This window comes from Lissotriton vulgaris, chromosome 3_1, assembly GCF_964263255.1.
Source record: "Lissotriton vulgaris chromosome 3_1, aLisVul1.2, whole genome shotgun sequence".
Taxonomy (NCBI): Eukaryota; Metazoa; Chordata; class Amphibia; order Caudata; family Salamandridae; genus Lissotriton; species Lissotriton vulgaris.
The window spans coordinates 1,427,074,822-1,427,098,493 of record NC_141689.1 but is presented as its reverse complement, the minus strand read 5'-3'; the positions used below and the strand labels follow the sequence as shown (position 1 = coordinate 1,427,098,493).

The 23,672-nt window shown below is 49.0% G+C and overlaps 1 protein-coding gene across 2 annotated transcripts in view; it reads right to left on the bottom strand.

Moving 5' to 3' along the window:
* UBA6 (ubiquitin like modifier activating enzyme 6) overlaps window positions 1-23,672 on the bottom strand; it is a 1,035,692-nt gene that overhangs the window by 204,630 nt on the left and 807,390 nt on the right. For both annotated transcript variants that reach the window (XM_086961917.1, XM_086961916.1), the window contains exon 29: window positions 16,307-16,500. In XM_086961917.1, coding sequence (XP_086818043.1) covers window positions 16,307-16,500 — 194 coding nt within the window. The remainder of the gene's footprint in view (window positions 1-16,306; window positions 16,501-23,672) is intronic.

Genomic DNA, 23,672 nt, shown 5'->3' with positions numbered 1-23,672 from the left:
CATCTGCCGAGAAGTTGGCGGATCTGAGCCAGGCGTGGCGACGAATCGCCACCGTCGTGGACATCCCTCTGCCCAGTGAGTCGGTCGTATCAAGACCACACCTGATGGAGTATCTTGCTGCGTCTCGGCCTTCAATCATAGCCTTGCCGAGCTTAGCCCGTACCTCCGGCGGGCATTCAGGCAGCAGGTCCGCGACCGTATCCCACAGAGAGTGGGTGTAGCGGCCCAAGAGGCACGTGGTGTTGCAAGACCGCAGTCCCAGACTCAAGGACGAAAAGACCTTTTTGTCATACTGGTCGTACCTCTTAGATTCCCTGTCGGGCGGGGCCGACGGGAATGCGGTTTGGGAAGTGGAGGCCTGGATCACCAGACTCTCAGGGGTGGGATGGGTGGACAGAAACTTGGGGTCATCCGAACATGGACGGTGGCGTCTGGCCACGTTCCTGTCAACAGGCGAACCTGAAGCGGCCTGGACCACGTGCCGAAAAGAACGTCAGTTAAGGCCTCGTTGAACGGCAGCAGTGGCTCCTGTGGGCATGACTGCGGTTTGAGGACCTCAGTGAGGATGTTAGTCCTCACGGCCGCAACGGGGAGCACAAGGTTTAGGGCCTCGGCAGCCCTCATCAACACCACTCCCCCTCCTCCGAAGTCACGGTAGGAGGTGAGACAAAGCCAGGGTTGGGGGGAGTCGTCCAGACCACTGGCGTCACCCAAGTCACCCGTCCAGTCCACGTCGTACTGACACTCACTGGTCAGAGGGTCCTCAGACCCCTCCCACTCCTCTCCGTAATCTACATCTTCACCATATTCGGAGTCAACAATGTAGACCGGCTCCTCGGGGTTCACAGGCCCCATCGGCGTCGAGTCCGGCGCCGGAGAGGGAATGGGGACGGCGCCGCCCGGAGCCGGCGCCGGAGAACCGGCGCCGCGCGGGGGCGGTGCCTGGGGTTGCCCCGATGGAATCGGCGCCGGAGAGGCCGGATGACCAGCCGGCGTCGACCCAGAGGGCCCCTGCGGCGCCGGGATCGGAGCCGTCGACGGATCCGGGGCCGGAGCACCCGACGGCGTCCAGGCAGGATCACCCGAACCGCTAGGGCCCCCGGACGGGACCACAGGGCCCGAAGGCGCTGCGGAACCCGTCGGAGGAGACAGAGCCCTCATGGCCATGAGGAACGCCTCTATCTCCTCGGGCGACGCGCCTTGCCCAGGGACCGTAGGGTATGGAGCAGGCCGCGTCGGCGACTCACGCGGAGCCGCAGGGGTGGGGTCACCCGAACCCCTAGTTGCATCGCGCGAGCGTCGGGGGGGGGAGTCGGGGGCACGATGACGACGCCCCGACTTCTTGTGCTTCCTACCTGAAGAACCAGAGGAATGGTGACGACTTCCGGAGCGGCGACGGCTCCGCGACCGCTCCCTCGATCGCTCCCTTAAGCTCCTACCGGACCGGGACCGCTCTCGACGCGGGGCCGACACCCGGAGCTCGAGCAGCTTGCTGGACCGCTCCCGTCTAGCTTTATTCGTCAAGGCCCGGCAATCGACGCAGGAGTCCACGTCGTGGTCGGGGCCCAGGCACCGGAGGCAGAGTCGGTGATGGTCTGTGACCGACATTGTGCGTTCACAGTCGTCACAATTCTTAAAACCGGGCATCCTACCGGCACCGTAGAAGAGTTCAAAAAAGATCAAAAACTTGGTCAAAAGACCGGAGTACTGCACTTCTTCGATCTGCGCTAACTGGCGCGGAAAAAAGAAGAACTGACGTCAGCGCGCAGAGGCGGCATCTATATACTCCAGCGACGTCATCACGGCGCACGACGCCGACGACGGACGCGGAGCCGCAGGGGACGCCTGCAGACGACGCCTACCGACGCGCAGGGGTACTGCTACGCAAAAGTTTCCGGATCCAGACTGACGCCTGGGGATATTCTAAGGTAAGGAATCTAATACTAACCTGTTTCTTTCAGATGTCCACGAGGACGAGCTCTTTGCTTTCCCCTGTAAGATCTGTACAAGGTATTCTGCTGCTGCTGTTGTTGTTGTTGCTGCTGCTGACCTTGTCGATAATTGCGAAAGGAAGAGCGTCCGGAACCTCTGAATCTCCTGGCCGAAGAACCTCTGATCTGGAGACCTAAAGATTTGGCAGTAGCTCTACTGTCCTTAAACCTCTCTAAGGCAGTATCGGCATTTTTGCCAAAGAGACCAACACCATCAAATGGCAGATCCAATAAAGCTGCTTGAACATCTGCAGAAAAATCTGATGATTTTAGCCAAGCCGACCTTCTCGTGGCAACCGCAGTGCCCATGATGCGAGCCACAGAATCAGCAGTGTCCAATCTGCTTTGTATTACTTGGAGTGCCGCCGCTTAAGCGTCAGACAACACTTCCTCAAAATCACTCAGCAATCTTAGGAGCCAAAGAACGCATTGAATCCATAAGTGCGTGCACATATCTCCCCATGAGAACAAATGGCATTAGTGAACTTCAATGCCATACTTGCTGAGGAGAAAGTCTTTTTGGCCACCTGATCCTGTTTCTTGGCCTCCTTATCCCCAGGCACTTGGGGAAATGCACTCAAAGACTTCTTTGAACATGCTGCCTGAATGACCAGGCTCTCAGGAGAAGGATGAGATGTTAAAAAGGCAGGGTCTTCTGGTGCAACCCTGTATCGTCTTGCCACACTTTTGGAAACAGCCGGAGCAGTTAGAGGCTTTTTCCACACCTCCATAATAGGCTCTGTTAAAGCCTCATTAAACGGAAGCAACGGTTCCACCACCGAACTAGGCGAGTGTAGGACCTCAGTAAGAAGATTAGACTTAGATTCAACTGTTGGCAAAGTCAAATTAAGAAGTCCAGCAGCCTTCCTCATTACTACATGATAAGGCTGGACGTCCTTTGAAGGTGCATCAGAACCTGATGTTATCTCCCATTCCAGGGACAAATCCAGGCCACTAGCATCTGCCAGATCTTCAAAGCAGTCTCCTTCTAGTTTACCTTCCTCCACATCAGGATGAGAGTCAACATATCTCTGCTCCTCCAAAAGGAGTGCTGCCTCCCTCCTGGACCTCTCCTTAACACGCCTCTCCACTGGATCCACCATCGACTCCAACGGAGCCGGAACCGACCTCGGTATCGAATCCAATGGCCCAGTGGGTTGTACTCGAGGTCGACTTGGAGCGGGCGACGCCGGGACCGGCATCGACTACTTCGACGGAGCCGTGTATTGCCATGGCGGCGTCGGGCCGGCATAAACGGCATAAATGGAGCTGGGGCATAGGAGTGTGGCACCCCCAAATTGTAGGCCAGTGGACCCATGGAACCCAAAGGTGCTCCAGAGGGGTACCAAGCCCTCGTAAAGACGCCATACATTGAGTTAAAAAACGCTGATGGGTCTTGGCCTGGGGCAGGAAAAGGTGGCTGAACACCCTCAGGCTGGACTTGAGGTGGGAATGAATCCGGCTCCTCCACAGGCACAGATTCCCCTTCCACCTGAACTTCTTCTTCCTCTCGGGCAGGGGACGGTGTCGGAGATGGATCGGAAGCCCGAGTCGGCGACTAAACCTGTGACTCGGAAGGCGAAGCCTCACCTTCCCGATTCGAAGCTTCCTGCGGTGGGATCACCTTCGATCGAACCTTCTTTGGCGACTTCGATCTCGAGCCCAACTCCTTTCCCGAGTGACGTCGGGACACATGTCCTCTCTTCTTATGCTTCCTTCTTGTTTTTGAAGCATGTTCCATTGAGGACTTCGAGGTAGACTCCTCTCGAGATCTAGATCTTGACTTCGACCTCAACCTTCTCGAACAAGATCGTGAAGACTTCCTACCTTTGTCAGCCTTCAACTTCGCCACCAGGAGCTTGGTTTCTCTTTCCCGCAGGGCCTTCGGGTTCATCTTTCGACAAGATGAACACCCATCCACATCATGATCAGAGCTTAAGCACCATAAGCAGTCCTCGTGCGGGTCCGTGATAGACATCATCTTCCTGCATTCCTTGCAGGGCTTGAAGCCAGTCTTCTTCGTCAACATTGTCACGAAACAAAGAAGCAGAAAAACGAAGGAAATAGCAACAAAGTCACTAGAAAGCTACTGAGATTCCCCGAAACCTTTAGCGTCGACGACGAGGAACGAATATGCTACTTACCAGTATGCATCTGTTCTTGGCATGTAAGGCTGCTGACATTCATATCTGTGCATAGATCGCCGCCTAGTGTTGGGTCCGGATGATTGCACATTGTTGTCCTGGAAGAGTCTTCGAAGTATCACAAGATAGGTGGCTCCTTCCCTGGACTACAGTGCGCATGGGCATCGACTCCATCCCCAGATTGTTTTTAGCCATTGTGTCCAAGATGGAGTGAAACTCAGTGAATGATGACCATGCTATGAGTATATGTGAATACTGCAGCTGCTACAGGCGCCGGGGAGGAGGGCGGGCGATATGAATGTCAGCAGCCCTACATGCCAAGAACAGATGCATACTGGTAAGTAGCATATTCGGTTCGAGGCATGTGGGCTGCTGAATTCATATCTGTGCATAGAATACATAGCAGTCCCTCCATTAGCAGCGGCCGCCCGTGCCAGCTGCAGCAGTTTGGAAAAGTGTTTTGAGAACAGCCTGCCCTACAGCTGCCTGCTGTTTGGAGTGCACATCAACACAGTAATGCTTAGTAAATGTGTGTGTGGTAGACCATGTGGCTGCTCTACATAGGTCTTCCAAAGGAATGTTTCCAAGGAATGCCATAGAGGCCCATAACTTTCTGGTAGAGTGGGCTCTTGGCGGAATGGTAAGAGTGCGTTTTGCTTTAATATAGCAGATCTGGATACATTTAACGATCCACCTAGCAATACCAGCCTTGGAAATAGGGTTACCTTTGTGGTGTGGTGCAAAGGCGACAAAGAGTTGCTTAGTTTTCCTAAAATCCTTGGTCCTATCGATGTAATACATTAGGGCCCTTTTTACGTCAAGGGTATGGAGCATCCGCTCCGCCATTGACTCAGGATTTTGAAAGAAAACAGGTAATTCGATTGTTTGGTTGATATGAAAGTGAGACACAACCTTTGGAAGAAATTTAGGGTTAGTGCGAAGCACTACCCTGTTGGAATGAATTTGAATAAATGGCTCTTGGATAGTTAGGGCTTGTAATTCACTAACCCTCCGTAGCGATGTAATTGCTATGAGGAAAGCCACTTTCCACGTCAAGAACTGAATCTCGCAGGAATGCAGTGGTTCAAAGGGAGGACCCATCAGCCTGGTAAGGACCACATTGAGGTTCCACTCAGGAGCTGGTGGAGTCCGTGGAGGAATGACTCGTTTGAGCCCTTCCAGAAAAGCCTTAATGGCAGGCACCCTGAAGAGGGAGAGGTGCTGCCTATTCTGGAGATAAGCGGCCATTGCAGACAGATGAATGCGAATGGAAGCATAGGCCAGATTACACTTGTACAGATGGAAAAGGTAACATATGATGTTCTGAATAGAAGCATCCAGCGGGTTAATGTTGTGGTCTGCACAATAAATGACAAACCGCTTCCATTTTGCCGCATAGCATGCTCTAGTGGTGGGCTTCCTTGCCTCCCGAATGATGTCCATACAGTCGGAAGGTAAGTGCAGGTAGCCAAACTCTAGGACTTCAGGAGCCAGATCGCCAGGTTGAGCTGTTGCGGATCTGGGTGCTGAATGCCGCCATGGCTCTGCGTCAGAAGGCTGGGTGTGAGATGTAGCCTCTGATGCGGTACCTCGGACAGTTCCAGAAACGTGGTGTACCATGGTTGGCGAGCCCACGTTGGAGCAACCAGGATGAGAGTCATCGAGTGCTGCCTGAGCTTGCGTGCCACCAGCCGAATCAGAGGTGCTGGGGGAAAAGCGTACGCAAATTTGCCTGACCAGTTCATCCATATCGCATTGCCCTGAGACTGTGGGTGTGGGAACCTGGCGGCGAAGCTTTGGCATTTTGCGTTCTCCTTTGTGGCGAACAGGTCTATCTCTGGATGACCCCACCTTCGGAAGTACGGCTGGAGTACTGATGATTGTATCTCCCACTCGTGCATGTGGTGGCTGTGCCTGCTGAGCAGGTCCGCCATCTGATTGTCCTTGCCCGGGAGATGCTCTGCCATGAGGAAGATGTTCCTCTGAATGGCCCACTTCCACATGCTCTGAGCCAGATGAGACAGCTGCGGAGAGTGCGTTCCTCCCTGCTTTTGAATGTAGTACATCGCCGTCATGTTGTCCGTCCGGATCAACATGGCCTTGTTGCACAGATGTATCTTGAATGCTTTCAATGCCATGATAATTGCCATCAGTTCCAGAACATTGATGTGCATCTTCCTTTGTTGTTGCGTCCATAGTCACTGCACAGTGTATTGGAGTACATGCGCTCCCCATCCCTGGAGAGAAGCGTCCGTCGTCAGGACAATCTGTGGCACAGGCTCCTGGAATGGTCGGCCCTTGCAAAGGTTTCGTGGATTCCACCAATGCAGAGAGTTGTATGCCCGACCGCTCACCAACACTAGGTCTTTCAACTGGTTGTGAGCCTGAGTCCACTGACGTGCTAAGCACTCCTGAAGCGGACGCATATGTAGTCTCGCGTGCGGGACAATGGAGATGCAGGAGGCCATCATGCCTATCAACTGCATGAATACTCTTGCTGGAAGGGAGTGTTGAGGTCTGAATCGTCAGATCAGCGACTGAATGCTGCTGACTCTCAATGAATTCGGCTGTGCTGTGGCCGCCAGAGTGTCTATAGTCGCACCCAGATACTGCCGTATGTGGGCGGGCTGGAGGTGGGATTTTGGGTAAATCAGTGAGAATCCCAGATCGTGCAGTAGGTGAATGGTGTGGGACACGTGGTCGGCACACTGCTGGGCTGACTTCGCTTGGATGAGCCAGTCGTCCAGATAGGGGTAGACGTGGATGTTTTGACGTCTCAGATGTGCCGCCACCGTCGCCAGGCACTTTGTGAACACCCTGGGTGCCGTGGTGACCCCAAAAGGCAAAACCCTGAATTGGTAGTGCTGGTTTTGGATGGTGAACCTGAGGTATTTTCGGTGTGAAGGATGTAGTGGAATGTTAAAGTACGCATCCTTTAGGTCTAAAGTTGCGAGAAAGTCCCCCTGTTGGAGCAGCGGGAGCACTTGCTGCAGTGTTAGCATGTGGAAGTGCTCGGACAGGATGTAGAAGTTGAGGGGCCTGAGATCCAGGATGGGCCTGAGGGACCCCTCCTTCTTTGGAATTAGGAAGTACAGGGAGTAAACTCCTGTGCCTCTTTCCTGCATGGGCACGAGCTCTATTGCCCCTTTTTGCAGCATGACGTTGACTTCCTGCTGCAATAAGTGCAAGTGCTCGCCTGACATAGGACGGTGCCTTGGGGGTATGTTGGGGGGAGTGGATGTTAACTCCAGACAATAACCAAATTGGATAAGTTTCTGACCCACCTGTCCGTGGTGATGGACTTCCACACGGGCAGGAACTGCTGGAGTCTCCCCCCGACCGGTGTTGTGTGGTCGGGGGGCAGTGACAATGCGTCACTGTTTGTTGGCGGTAGAGGACCTGGAGCTGTTGTTGCCACGTCCCCTGCCTTTGGCGCTGTTGCCGCGGTATCCACCCCGACTTTTATTGGCATAAGTAGTCTGGGTGTTGCCTTTGTAGAACTGCGCGGGCTGTGAAAGCTGACCCCTTGAGGTGCCTCTGGTATTGGAGCGACGAAAGGACCCACCCCGAAACTGCTGGGACTGCAAGGCACCCATGGATTTTGCAGTGTCAGTGTCCTTTTTCATTTTTTCTAGGGTGGTGTCAACCTCCGGGCCAAACAGGTGATCTGGGTTGACTGTTTGGTTCAAGATGGTGGTCTGGATGTCTGGCTTGAAACCAGATATTCTCAGCCAGGCATGTCTCCGAAGCATAACACTGGTGTTAATGGCGCGTGCAGTGGTGTCAGCCGCGTCCAGTGCGCACTTTATGGAAGCGTTGGAGATCAGCTTCCCCTCCTGTATTAGCATCTCAGCCCCTTCCTTATATTGATCAGGCAGGTGTTGCAAAAGGGTCTCTAGGGTATCGTAGTGCGCCCTGTCTTAACGCGCCAGGAGCGCTTGTGTGTTTGAGATGCGCCATATGTTAGCTGCCTGCGCTGCTACCCTCTTCACCGAAGCCTCAAAGACCTTGGATTCTTTGTCTGAGGGAGGAGCATCACCCGTAGTCTGAGAATTGGCCCTCTTCCGGGCATTCGAGACCACCAGGGAGTTCAGAGGCAACTGTCCTTTAATATAAGTTGGATCAGTAGGCGCCGCCTTGTACCTTTTGTCAATCCTCGGGTTGATGACTCTAGCCCTGGTGGGTTCTTTGAAGACCTCAAAAGCGTGCTTCAAAACGCCTTTCAACATTGGCAGAGTTTTCACAGTCTTTTCAGACACAGAAAAGGTGTCAAAGAGGAAATCTACGTCCACAGGGTCAGCATGCAGCTGGACATTGTGATTGGCTGCTGACGCTCAATGAGGGCATTGAAAGCCGCAGAGTCTTCAGTAGGTGAAGTTTTAGCAGAGAAGAGCTGAGGGTCCGGTCCTGACTGTGGATCCCCAGGCTCAGCACCGGCAGACCAGGGTTCTGTTACATCCTCTGGGTCTGTGTAGACTGGATAGCTATATTCATCCTCGTCATCGCCCTCACCAGCGTCCACATCGGAGTAAGTGGGCGAGACCTCGTGAGCTTGTGGTGAAATGGGTTCCACCAAGGCTGGGGTACCAGCAGAGTCCATTTTCCTCTTTAGGGGGATTTTGTAAGACTCCAATTGGGGTTCTGGGGTGATTTTCCTCTTCAGTAGGGAAAGCCTGCCCGTCTCGGCGTCGATGAAATGTTCTTGACGCTCCTCCTCTGAAAGTTGTCGAGGCCGCGGGCCATGGACCACTAACGATGCCTTCGGCGTCGAAGATACCTTCTCGGGTACGCCGGCCCCCGGTTTAGCAGCGGAAGCCTTTGGCGCCGTCTTAGGCGGCAAGGTAAAGAGGATCGGCGTGGACGCCTTTGCCGGTTTCTCCAGAGGCTTGGCAGGTGGAGGGTCCTTTGGCTCGACTGCCGCGGTGCCGTCCCTCATGCGCTGCAGGGACTCTGTGACCTTCTTTGTGAACGCGGCAGATGGACGTGCCGGTTCGACGGAGTCCTTCGAGGACGGTTTCGGAGTGGAGTCCTTCAAGGTCACTTTCGGAGTTGACACACTCGGCGCAGCCGCCTTGGCTTTGTCGTGTGGAAGCGGGGCAGAGAGGACTTTTGGGTCGTCGGGCCGCTTCTTCGGGTCTGCAAGAGACTTTTTGGGGTCGTCAACAGCCTCCTTGTGGTCGACCCGACCCTAGCCGGCGTCGATTGTCTTCGGCGCCGATGCGACCGGGTCTAACCCCTTCACCTTAGTCTTCGACGCAGTAGCCTTCGGCTCGGCCATCTTGACTTGGCCCTTCGGCTCGACGGCCATCTTAGGTTTCTTCGGCGCCGAGGCCTCCGAAGTCTTCGATCCGACCAATGCGATGCGCACTTTCGGTTTTGATATCTGCCCCTGCGCAGTATCTGGCGTCGAGACCGTAGCTTTCACTTTCGGTTTCATTTTCACCGGGAGTGACTCGGTACCAATGTCCGTGGCCGGGCCTGCAGGCGGGGCCGAGGAACTCAAATCAAGGTCTTGGGTAAGGCCCGAAGGCGATCCCTCGACCTGGGCCTTATTGACTGGCACGGCCCCAGAGTCAGTCTGAGGAAGCTCCTCGTCCGAGCTATCCTCCATGACCCCTAGGGCCCCGTCGTCGTCTCCTACTTCCTCGACGACTTCTTCGCTTTCGAAAGCTTCGGCCTCAGCGTCGTAGTCTTCCTCGACATCCGACGCGGGGTTAGATTCTGAGACGTCCTGGATATCTTCATCCTCGACCTCCCCAGCATCGAAAATGTCCGTAGGCGCCGGTGCAGATTGCTGGGCCTCCAGGCACGCAGCTCGACGGAGCTTGAGTGTCTTCTTGGACCGGAATCTCGAACAGGCCATACACTTGGCCTCATTGTGGTCCGGCGACAGGCACTTGTTGCACACCGGGTGGACGTCGATGTGTGGGTACTTCGAGTTAAACACCGGACATCTTTTGAATGGACTGCGGTCCATGATGGATGGTCGATGAGTCTGGAGCATCGACAAGGCCCTCCGCGCCAAAAGCACGTGGAAGTACAGAGCTCGGCTCAGAGCCGAGGAAAAGTTGCTAAGCCGAACGCAAGACAATACCGACGTAAGACTAAAGACCTATTGGTCTCAATGAAAGTTAAATGTTTCTTCTTTATCGATTCCGACAAGAGGGAACCAAAGACATCCGAACCCAATGGCGGAAAAAAACAATCTGGGGATGGAGTCGATGCCCATGCGCACTGTAGTCCAGGGGAGGAGCCACCTATCTCGTGATACTTCAAAGACTCTTCCAGGACAACAATGTGCAATCATCCGGACCCAACACTAGGCGGCGATCTATGCACAGATATGAATTCAGCAGCCCACATGCCTCGAACAAAAGGGAACTGATGTCATCACGCCTGCGTGGGCCTATTATGGGCGTCGGTGACGTCAGCGGAGTTGCGTGCGATGCCTTGTCTATGACGTCCAAGTCCACGTCGGCGCGAAGCTAAAAAAAGAATTTCCGAATGTTGCTGACGCAAAGGTGAGGAATCCACTGGCAGATGTATCTATCAGAATTCCAACTACTAGACGATTGCCAATCAGGATTTAGACCTAACCATAGTACAGAAATGGCAATTCTGCACATAGTAGATGACGCATTACTGGCTCTAGACCAAAATAAAGCATGTCTGTTAATCTTGCTGGATTTGTCATCCACGTTCGACAGTTAACCACAAAATGTTGCATGAACGTCTGGAGAACAGGATGGGTTTGTCCGGGAACGTTGTTGAATGGTTCAAGTCCTACTTGAGGAATAGATCACAAAGATTTCTGGTGAATAAGAACCTGCCAACTTCATTCCCCATTCAGATAGGGGTTCCTCAAGGATCAACCCTCTCCCCCTCACTGTTCAACTTATATGTGGAACCCCTAACGGAAATACTCCACCATGCCAACATCCTTTTCCACATTTACGCCGATGACACGCAGATCTACATTAAGATCTCCACCTTGGAGGAGATCAGAACAATGAACAAGGCTCTACGGGAGACGAAGCAATGGCTAACAAGCAACCAGCTTAAACTAAACGCCAAAAAACCCAGAATTCCTCCTAATTTCTCCCACTAAAAGCCCACCCACTATAACAGATTGGACCAATTTGGTCACTGCACTCAATTGCACCCCGTGTATCATAGATTCAACCAAATCTCTAGGAATAACGCAAGACCAAAGCCTGAACATGCAGTCACACATTAACACGCTGGCTAAAAATGCAAGATATCCCCTGAGCTACATTAAGAAATTGAAACCTTTCATCGAAACAGCGGACCTCAAAATGGCAGTTCAAGAATTAGCAATCTCGAGGATCGAATATGTATGCACAACACATTCCCCAAAATTGCAACAGCACCTCTAAAAGCCTGCCTCAATGCTCATAATAGGGTAAAGAAAATTCGACCACATCTCTCCTAACCTGAAAGCATTGAACTGGCTACCTTATGAAGCCAGAATTCAGCTTAAACTGGTGTGCATAACACACAAAGCTCTACACTTCAAGACACCAAGATAACTAGCGCAGAAATTGGTGATCTCTGGGGGAAACAGACAATCAAGGAGCGCCAGAGATCTAGTGTTGAAACCACCGATTTTCCGCAAAAAAAAAAAAAAACGTACAACAGTGCCGCACTAGGAATATGGATATGGAACTCGCTTCCTCCAGACATCAGAAGGCTACCCAACCATGCAAGATTCAAGAAAGAAACTAAGATCTTCTTAAAGAGTAAATTCCTACCGTAAACATTACAGAGCATCCACACATGGCTCGCCAAATACTCTCACCCTAGGTCACAAGCACTTTTTACAGAGAGCTAATTGTCTTTGGTCATTACAGGGTTTTGCTTCCCTTGATGACATGGTTACTTTGGCCTTACAGCCTGCGAACATACTCTAGCAGCTATCAATGATGTACCTCGGACAATGTGAGCTGGGTTAGAATATTTTAAATGTCATACAGAACTCTGTACGGGAAAAGTTACCACGTCCTAAACTGTGAAGCGCTCCGATACCCTACGGGGTCAAGTTCGCGCTATACAAAAGATGTAAATGTGCTGGACTTGTAAATGTGCTGGACTTGTAAAGCGCACAGCTGCCCGTAAGCGTCCCGGCGCTTGCTTAGGGAACCCGTCCTGGTATTCCCCTGTGAGAAACCACAGCAGGGTGTCCACAAGGTGAAAGCCAGGCATCCCGCCGTGAGGGGCCGTAGTGGAGATTAAGCAAGCTATTGCCCAGAGTCGCAGAGTGTGACCCCGTGAGTTGAGTAGGCACCAGAGCGAGAATTGTCGAGTCTGTGGAATTTTGAGCCAGAGACCCGCCGAGGCGGGGAATCGAACCCTGGTCCACGGTCGATCTCAGCTTCCGGGTCTGCCGCCTCTAACCATTGAGCCACGCTTCTCCTGAATAAATAAATATAAATAAGGTCCCAGATCACCTTTAGGTTCATGCACAGGCTTCACACAACTTGGGAGTCATGCTCGAGCCCAAATACCAAAAGCATAACTTATGAGGATCACCAACATCTGCTTACAAGGGTAGAAGTATGTGCTACAGAAAAATCCTTTGCATGGTTATAAACGTGTACCCCTGCCCTGAGCTCCCCTGCTACAGTGATATCTGGATCCTTGGTAACAATTTTTGGAGATAAGCTTACATCCTGCTTAGACAGGGAGGGGCACCAACAAAACTACTTTCAAGTGCTGGAAGGCTACTGCCTTCTCCGGAAGTTAACCACATCAGCGCGGCGCAGATTCCTGCGCTGTGCTGAATGTTCTAATGAGCCAACGGGCTCATGACGGAACGGTTCCGTCATGAGCACAGGCCAACCGACGCTCATGACGGAACCGTTCCGTCATGAGCATCGAAGGGGTTAAGTAGCACATGCACTGTAGTAGCAGCCTAACATGTTTTTAGTGATATGTAGAGGGAACAGGCCTTTTTAGCTTTGTCATGTGAGTGGCGCCTCCTGCCCACTTGATAAAGTTCCACTGCTGTGTGTTTAACTCACCCGTGGCCAGCATTGGACTGTGCGAAGCGCTGGTGTGTATGTTTGCCTGTGGGAGGTTACAGTGAATCGGAACATTGAGCACACGATTGCATGTTTGCACCTCTGAGAAGGTACAGTGCAACAGGAAATGTGTAGTTTTGAGTAGGTGCTGGGTTATATGTGTGACTGTGATCTGGTACAGCATGTAGGAGTTACCATGCGGTGTTGCTGAGTGTGCTGGGATGTATGAGGGTACAATATATCGGAGGCTGTGCATGTGTGTGTGCAGTGGTATGTGTGTGTGTAAGCTTCAAATGGATACCACTCATGGAAAACACTGGGTTCCATTTGTGGAGGCCAGGGCTTGCAGGCAGATCATGGAAAGGTAGAGGTTTTCTCCAGACAGCTTTGTGGATTGCTGCGTTCCTGAGAGCTGGGTGGGACACACACTTGAGGAAGGAAGATACAGGATCTTTGGAGCTCATGAACACGGGCTCTTTGTTTCTGTAAGGAGGCACTAGTCAAATGGACCTGCGCACACTGGAAAAAGGAGATGAGGCTGATAAGAATCAAAGAGTAGGGCTGGGGCTCTTTGGTAACCCATTGATGCACCTATCACTGAGGCTGACATCCAGGTGTGAACCTCTATTCACTCCCATGGTCTGTGTTTAGGGATACCATGACTGGAGACTCTTACTGTGATGAACTGTTCTCTGGAGGAACAAGACAACAAAAAAGTAGGGACGAAAAAGTGGGTAGCCCCCAGAACACAAACTTCTTCAAACAAAGACACTAAAGGGCCGATTACGATGGCGGGCTGTTGGACCGCTACCTGCTACTGCGGGGTCTGACTGCCGCATTACAATGCGACCGTTGTGCTGGCAGTCCGAAAGTGCTCCTTATCATGGCGGCTTGTGCTGTGACCAAGGAAAAGGGCCTCAGCACACGCTGCCATGATAAGGAGCACCTCTTTCACTTGCATGCAGCGTGTCATGCACCATGTGGTGTACGGCATACGGTGCATGCAGGTGAGTGGGGGCACTACATGTACATTGTACAGCGGGCCACGACAGATGAGGCCCCTTTTTTGGGCCCCCATATTTAGTTTACGACAGCCTCTTCACAGTGGTCTTCACACCATGAAAAGGCTGTCGGACAGAGATATCGTAATCCTGATGGTGGTCCCTGCCTCAGCACCACCGCCACTACCATTCTGGACTACCAATCCGGCCGCTGCCCCGTTGGGATCACTGATCCTGGCAGGGGTGGTGGTCTCCCGCCAACCACTGTGAGTCTGACCACTGGTATTGTAATTCGGCAGTCGGTCGGACCTAGGGGTGTCGACGGGCGGTTTGCCTGCCATCATAAGACCCTAATCACATGTGTATCTGGAAATGGATTATAAAAAAGGAAAGCTTGAGACTCCCCAAATGTCAAACTGAAGCTGTACATCAGCCAACAGAAGCTTATCATGAATTCTGCTTGTGGTGACTAAGACTGAGGGCATCACCCAAGGCTCACCCCAGAAGAAGGAGACTTACCACTGGATCAGAGATGTGCTGTGGACATCTACCACTGCAAAAACAACAGTTGATGGACAGAATGCAGAACAATGTCATACAGAGATCGGGCCTATATCCATCGTTTTTTTGCTTGCCATGCCATTCCAGTTTGAACCCAGCCATATGTAAATCAGTTCTGACCCTGTGCCCAATGGAAACAGTCCAGCCCGAACTGCCAGGCCAGGTCCTCCCTGGACTGAAAACAAGCATCCTAGAAAGAATGATGGTTTAAACCCAGATCCTTGTGACTGAGGGTGAATGTTTGCATTGTCCAGCATTCCGTCCATCAATTGTTTCTTTTGTGTATGACACCCTAAGTGAGAAGGGTATGCCCAGACGTGGGTCAAGTGCTCACTACACCACTGGATTCAAGCTACCCTGGCTGATGAAGGGTGATGCCCTGAAACCGGTCCCAGGATGCTGCTTTCCGGTCCAGGTAAGACCTGGCTTGGCAGTTTGGGCTGGACTGTTCCCATGAGGCACAGGGTCAAGACTGATTTGCAAATGGCTGAGTCCAAACTGGCGTGGTGTGGTGAGCAAAAGAATGATGGATTAACCGAGTTCAATGGGGGTGAATCTTTGCATTGCCCAGCATTCCGTCCATCAATTGTTTCTTTTGCAGTGGACATCTAAAAACGCAGCCGCAGACTCAGACTCTAGAGACCCTCTCACCACCGGGCAGGGAACACTCGCCTAGGAACTCTAGACCGCCAATCCAGAAAGGGCGGTAAAACTGAAACTGGGCTGTAGGGCCCTGGGTGAACTTGTTCTGACTAACGAGCCCATGTGCGAAGACATGTGGACGTTTGATAAAAGCCATCTTAGAACGTTAAAGACTTGAACTCACTAGAGGGGCCTAGCTTGGATGTTGCCACATGGGAATGGGTAATTACCGGGAAGTGGGACAGCAGTTGACCCTGGTAACATTAGAAGACTTGCCTGAAGAAGACTGTCTATATTAGTTACAGTGTGTTGTACTGAACTTTGTATTATAAGACAAATAACTCATTTTACATAAAAGGAAATATTGGATTGGAAAAACATTTAATGGAGTTACCGGTCTTATTTTAACCCCTTGCATGCTGATGACGAACCCCAGCCGTCATGCACTACGGTGCTCGTGTGCTGATGACGGCTGGGGTTCGTCATGGCCCGCCCCTGTTCATTTGTTTACAGCACAGGGGCGGAAACGGGCCAGCAGTGAAGGGGTTAAGTTGTGAGTATTTGCTCACCTTTCATGTACCTCCTCCCCAAAAGCCTTGGGCTGGTCAACCCATGCTATCACTGATAGTCAAGTGATTAACGGTTATTTGGACGAATTCCTCAGAGCCCACAGTAGGCCGAGCCCCAAGACAATCAGAGTGAAAGATATCACCCACCACGGTTGGGCCCAGAAGCTCATGCTTACCCATCTGCCTTATTACAAGTGCATTACATCTTATGGCACTTGTGAAGTGGAGTGAATACCTGACATATTGCAATGGAGTAACCCATCTGCCAAACTGTAAATCTGGCCCCAAGTTCCTTAGAAAGCAACAGAGAGAGATACTGAACTGCCATCAATCATTCCAAAAGTGAAATTTACTCACTAAACCAGACACAGCTGCCGTAGAGGTTGCTATTGCTGGAATGATATTCCCAGCAATCCGCTTTGCTTTGAGGCGGTCTGCAGGTTCAATGTTGTACATCTTGGCGCGAAGGTTAGAGGCTGCAGTTATGAAATTTATATGCTCATTACTGTCATCATCTTTTTCAAATGAAAGTGTCTTCATCTGCAGGTTACCTAGTCCAAGGGAAAACCCGAAGTTAATCCAGTTTAGAAGTACTGAGATTAGAGTGAGAGTAATGCACAAAACTGAAAATCAAGAGTCCTTTATTCAAAACAGAAACAACAATGTCTGTTTTAATCAGGTGCTAAAGGAATGTATTAAATCAATGCATTCTGAAAAGTACAAAACTGTTGTTTCTAGCTAAAATGTTCAATATTTTCAGGTTCATTGTTTATAGGCACTTGAGTGGGCATCAACAAGTTGTGAAAGAATGATATGAAACAAGGTCTGGTATATTGTATGTCATGGCACCCACTGCTCATACATTTAAAAGCTAAGAATAAGACTAACATGACAATGGGGTCTTGTTAAACACTAGGTAACAACATTTTAACTAACAAATAGACGAAAGACAAACAAGTTACTTACCTGTAATTCTGCATTAGGATAAAAGAGGGCAGAAGGGAATAAATTCAGACCTGACATCAGGAACCTGAAGTGACAAATGCTCTCGGTTTGGGTTTTCGGCCTGTAGAGGGGGTCTTCCACCAAAAAGTCTTCTCCTTTATTGGAGCCTTACATTTTACGGCTGAAAGAAAGAAGGATTCTCACAAGCATGCTAGAAGTGATGGAAGGCCCTTGTTCTCATGAGGGATACTTGTACATTGAGCCATTTTCTCAGGGAACAGGTGATTTCTAGAACGTTAAAAACTCTGTAACTAGACTTTGCAGGGGATAGACTTCATTACCCTTTAAGCCTTGGGGAAAAAATAAGAATCCTCGATTTTCCCATGTCCATTCATGAGTTAACCAACCCAGTTTTTTTTTCCTTAGCCTTCTCGGATTGTAGCCCTATTGATCCCATTATATAATCAGGACAACAAGTGTGAGAGAACTAAGAAAAAATCTTGGGTTGAAAGAGATTCTCACGCATGGACCTTTGCAAATTGAGTGCTCTGAAAAAGCTATTGCAAGGCCTTGCATTTGATCTTGCAAAATCTGTGTCCCAAGGACTACATTGGGTGGATATGTGGACAACTAATACATGCCCAAAAGACTACAGTCTATCTGTTTTACAATTTCTCTCCGAACACACAGAACATTTTCAGGTGTAAGATCACAGACCTGAAAGTATGGTTACACTACATTCAGGTAATGTGAAGGATGACCTATAGCAATGGCATGTTATGACTTCCACGAATTATGGCTGGAGATTTCACAACTCTTCAGTCTCCTATGTGCGTGCTATTTTAACTGTATTCTTAATCTACCGCTCGTACGCTTAACTATGTTGCCCAGCCAAAGGAACACAAACTGAACTTCTACATATAGATGGAGGGGCCACATTACTGGAGAACAAGTGGACTTCTGTTTCTTGCTATGATGGGAAAGTAGGCCAGTCTGGGAGCTTTGTTTATCCTTTACATACACCAAGCACATAACCCCCTGATTAGACTTCAGCTCTATACTCAGAATTAGGGATTAGAAAGTGTGCACAAACACACATATTACTATCAGTCATTTAGGTAAATTACTATGAGCGAATGGCACCCTGTCTAGATCAGTGAATGGAATACAACTGCTGCAGGCTTAGACTTGACAGAGTCACATCTTTTGCATAGTTATGACACTTAATGGTTAGCCGGACTTGGAATATTATTTCAGACAGAGGTCTGCTCAAACCACATAGGCATATGCTACCATCGAAAAGTCATACTAACTTGCTACGTCTTCTGTGCCTATTGATATCTATGTTTGTGTGCCGCGTTCAGCTACCTTTAGCAACCTAGTATTCATTGGAAATTGGTATGGTCCTCTGACTTCCACGTGCTGGAGGTCGGGATCTAGAAAGCATTCAAGTCTCCATGTGTGTGATAGTGTTGCCTTGCAGTTGGCTGGCAAAGAAGAAGGGAAATGAGGAAGATTTGGTTTGAGACCTGAGGAAACAGGGCAAGGCAGGTAAGATTCAAATGCCACATCTGGAAACTCTGGTTTAGCTTTTGCCAAGATCCAAAAGGGTCCAGACTCTTCCGGATAAGGACGAAAACAGGAAAAGTTACTAACCTTCTGTCAAAATTTTTTGATGGCTTCTCTACCTGCAGATTCCTCAACTCTGAATATCCCAGGTACAGAATGGATCTGGAAAAGATTTGCAATAGCTCTCTGGTGCCAGCGGGTGGAGTCAACTCAATTGCGATGTCAGACATGGAGTTGGGATACTATCATCTGAGTCATAAAGCCTCGCCTAACATCAGTTCTGCTGGATTTGCCACAACATACGAGGCCTATTCGAGAAGATTGAAACTTGTATATTGGTGCTGTTCCTTAGAAACTTGTGGCCACATGTGCAAAAAGTTTTAGCAGTCGCAAACAGAGAATTGGGCCATTTGTGACTGCTAAATTGCCTTTTGACATGTTCTTACCCTATTTTGCGAGTTGGTAACCTATTACCGACTCGCAAAATAGGGTCTGAGAGTCGGTATTAGGAAGGGTTGTATTCCTTTCTAATAACGATTTGCAGGGGAATGTATGAATGTTTTGCGACCGGAATGCTGTTGCAAAGCATTTGCAGGTTACCACATACTTCAAGTGGGTGTTAAGACAGTCGCAAATGGAAAGGGGTCCCCAGAGGACGCCTTCCCCTTTGTAAATGGTTGCAAAAACCTTTTTGGTGAGAGCAGGCTGTGGTCGCACAGACCACCGCCTACTCTTAAAAAATGAACCTGAAACGTTTAATTTTTCTTCTTGAAACGCATCATGTTTTCCTTTAAGGATAATGGGCTGATTTTTTTTCTACTTGCTTTATTGAAACGGCATCCATAGACATGGCGGTCTGCTGACCCCATCAGGCCACCATCCCTGTGATTTTGCCCTTTTCCAAAGGGTCACAAGTGCAAACTGCCTCACGAATATTAATGAGACAGGTCCATTTGAGAATCACTGGGAATTGCAAATAGTGTCAAACACACTGTTGTAAATTGCATTTTGTGACTTCCTAATTGCGAGCCGCAAAAAGTTGCAATACGGAACTTGCGAAATATATTGTTTGTGCACATGGCCCTTGGTACCATGTTAAAAAAGGGCCACATGGTATAAGGATTTTTCTCCACAAGATAGAATGCTTGGAGAGTCAGTGAAGAATCTACTGGTAGGTAGAGTATCTCCTACAAAGATCGTTACTGAAGAAGAAGTTACTTACCTTTGGTAACGTATTATCTGATAGACACAATCTATTTGCAGATTCCTTAACTTTTGAATTCTCCCCAGGTGTCAGACTGGATCCGGATTCTTTCAGCAGTCCCTCTGTGCACCGAGGATTGGAGTCTTACGACTACTTGATGACGTTGACTCCGTTTGTGACGTCAGTGGACTTGTGACGTCAGTGCACTGGTGTCCACCCGTCATAGGGGAACTTTGGCGCGTGGACACTAGTTTCTTCTGTGAAACCTTCCGTGTCAAAAAGCGGAGCCGCTCTAGTAACTGGCTGTGGAAATGGTGCGTCAAAAAAGATCAATATATCTTTAAAACATAATTAGAAAATGAAAATAGAGGGTATGATAATACCTAGACAAAACCCATAAGGAAAGACTAATGTTGTGACAAAGCAATTGGAAATGAAAGGTATGGCAATACCTAGTCCAGATTTGAGATGTCTGACCTAATGGTTCGTTGAATTACCCAATTACGTGAAACAGTGATCACTGTTATATACAACCAGTGCTGAAAAGGGAATAATCCTTACAGTTCAGATAATTCGCAGAGGGGGAGGCTGGGCAGGACGTTAAAGAATTTGCGGCTAGGCTGTGTCTCTACCAGATAATATGTTACAGAAGGTAAGTAACTTGTTCATCTGATAGAGACATCTAGCTGCAGATTCCTAAACATTTGAATTAAATACCATAGATATACAGTCTGCAAATTAATCCTACCAAAGCTCTCAAAGAGAATCAGCTGGTCGAACTTGACCACAGACCAGACATACGTAGGAAGTAAACAAAAAAGAGCATGGCTCTCCATAAAAACTGTGGCAATGACCGCATACTATGTAAATAAGAAACAACCACACAGGCACCGAAAAACCAAAGCCTCAAGGGGAATAGGCTAATACCCTGTTAGAAGACATCTGACAATAGTCAGACAATAGTATTTAACCCCTACAGGGTAAGTGAGCCTTTGAACTAGACGTGCCAAAGGCAAAGCGAATGCCATGTAACCCACATTCTTTACATTAGTAAACAAATATCTGCAGGAAAAACTGCTCCCTTGGAGATTTCCAGAGGCACCAGCCAGGGCTGTCTGCTATCCCCACTTCTCTATGCCCTGGTCGTGGAGCCATTGGCGTGCGCCCTCAGGGAGTACCATAGCCACAGGGGTATTCGCTTCCCTACTTACAAGTTTATTATTTCTTCCTATGCTGATGATACGCTCCTGTATATCTGCAATCCGGAAGTCAATCTCTCTCCAGTGCTGCGGGAAGTGGTGAATTTCGGGGAATTCTCAGGACTTAAAATGAACTGGTCAAAGTCCACTATATTCCCCCTGACCACCGGCATTGCTCCCAGTGGATCTGGACTACCCACTTGCCTGGTCTACTGACCTGGAGCGCTATTTGGGGATCCAAATACACACAAACTCCCGAAATAGTATTTAAGGAAAATTACGGCAGACCAATCACTAGACTCGTAGATGATGTGCATAGGTGCATTCTCCTCCCCCTCCCTCTCCTACAAAGGATATCGCTCATGAAGATGGTAATTCTACCTAGATTCCTTTTCTTATTTTTAAATATCCCAATTGTCCTCCCAGCTCATTTATTCCAACACCTTAAGTCTTTACAGGTTAAATTGGCATGTACCGGAAAACATCCTAGAGCCAGATGGGATGTTTTGACTCTTCCATGCTCGAGGGAGGGAGTGGGAGCTCTGGACTTAGACCTCTTTTACTGAGTGGCTTAATGCTCACATTCTTATTACTGGCTATGCCAACAGCCCCCCCCCAAACATTCACATAGAAAGGGTGGCAATGGCACCTTCACACTTGACTACAGCACTGTTCCGTGCACAGATATGAAGCACTGGGACTCTAGATTCCATAAATGTGACAACACACGCCTGGCATAATCTTATTAACAGTCAGTGGTCTCTATTCTTTACTCTCCTCTCACCCCCATTGAATGGTGTGCCTGGCTTCCAACTATCACAGAACCAGAAGTAGTGCGAGCTATTCAAACTCTAGACATAGGAGTAATTGGGAGCTATTTTACAGATGGGAAGGGGGGACTGGGAAGAGCTGGTTACGAATAAACCAGTTGTTCTCCCCTTAACGATATTTTATTACTAGAGAACCCGAAGTGCACTTCACGAATTGCTGGGGGACGAACTGCTGGAACCACCAGAAGTAGTACCTCTCATCACAATGTTACGCTCTGACTCCCCGAGTAGGCTAGCCTCGCATATATACAGCAAAACACAGGAACGACGACGGAACCAGTGCATTAAGCCCAGAGTGGAGTGGCAATTGGACTTAGAAATCCAATTAGATGACGACACATGGAAGTACTGCTGTGAGGCTAAGCACTGCATTTCCCTTAATGGCATACACCGCCTCATTCAATTTAAATTCCTTAATAGAATATATTATACCCCAGTCCGGTTACACAGGTTTGGTCTGTGTGAAACTGACAAATGCGAAAGATGTGGGGAGGAGGCGGCTGGCTTCTTACACTTAGCATGGCTTTGCCCCTCAATCACTAACTTTTGGATACAAATTTTTTAAAAGCTAAGTGAGACTATAGGTGACAATATCAGACCAGACCCACTGCTAGCCTTACTGGGCTTCTCCAAGCGAGTCCGGAAAAATATTAGGCGCTTAATTGACATGGGCCTTCTGATAGCTAAACGAGTGGTATCAATGCACTGGGCGGGCGATCCCTCCCCTACCCTGACACAATGGTCTAGAGACATGCTGTTCTACAATACGCAAACTGAATCATACAGTGAACTGCTTCCCCCAGAAGTTGTCCTAAACAATTCTGGAGTCTATATAAGAGTTACTTAGAAGGTCAGAATGAGGGAACTCAATAGCAGGCACCCTAGGTTTTAAAGGGATTTGAAGCGTGCACAGATGCCACCTATTTCAGACTACCTATGTTTGTATGCAATACCCTTGCAGTATTGAAATGTGATGTACATTCATGATCGCTGGTGCTGTTTTTTTCCCATTGTAAGCTTATTTTTTATCTTTTCCTTTGGTTTGAAATGTATGTATTGTATCTCTTCTTTTTTTAATCATAAAAACCAATAAATAAAATAAAAAATATCTACAGGTAATCTGTCCTGATAATTTCACAAAAGAAGGGCTTCCAAAACCCATTCCCATGAAAACCAAGAAGAATAAACCCATTCATTGCAAGGTTAGGACGATCAATACAATTGTGAAGGCAGATGATCGTAACAGTGCATCCCTAACATAAGGAACTTTTATTTTGTTAGACAAATGACCACCTGAAGGTTCACACAATGCAAAGTGCCCGTAAAGACGAAAAGATGGCAATTAAACAGATATGAAACTGCTATAAATACTCATCAATTATACCCAGATCTATATATATATATATATATATATATATATATATATATATATATATATATATATATATATATATATATATACGTTCCACGCATACATATAGACCAAAAATCAGATCATACGTTCACACTAGAATCCCTTAAAGGGCTGTAAGTTACAGAAAATAATGAATGCTTAATAGAGAAAGAGAAATGCCCCCAAGGAGACAGAGAACCTCCAACTTCCAGACGAACAAGTAACTTATCTTCGGTAACGCTTTTTCTGGTGGATACAGTATCTGCCTGTGGATTCCGCACCTTTTGAACATACCCTGGGGCAGCATTCCATGGAAATTTTTCGTAGCTCTCCGCGCCGACGAGGCCGTCATATCGTCATGGCTCCGCAGGCGGCTCTGCATGACGTCACCAGAGCCATAAGAGGACCAGGTCGGCGTGATGACATCAGACCACGTCGGCGTGATGACATCAGTTCCACCCATTTTTTACCTGCCACCGAGGCAAAACGGGCGACCGACCATATAGACAATGCATACATAGTATACAGTATTCACATAAATACACTCAGTGTATATTGAAAAAAGAAAACTTACATTTCAAAT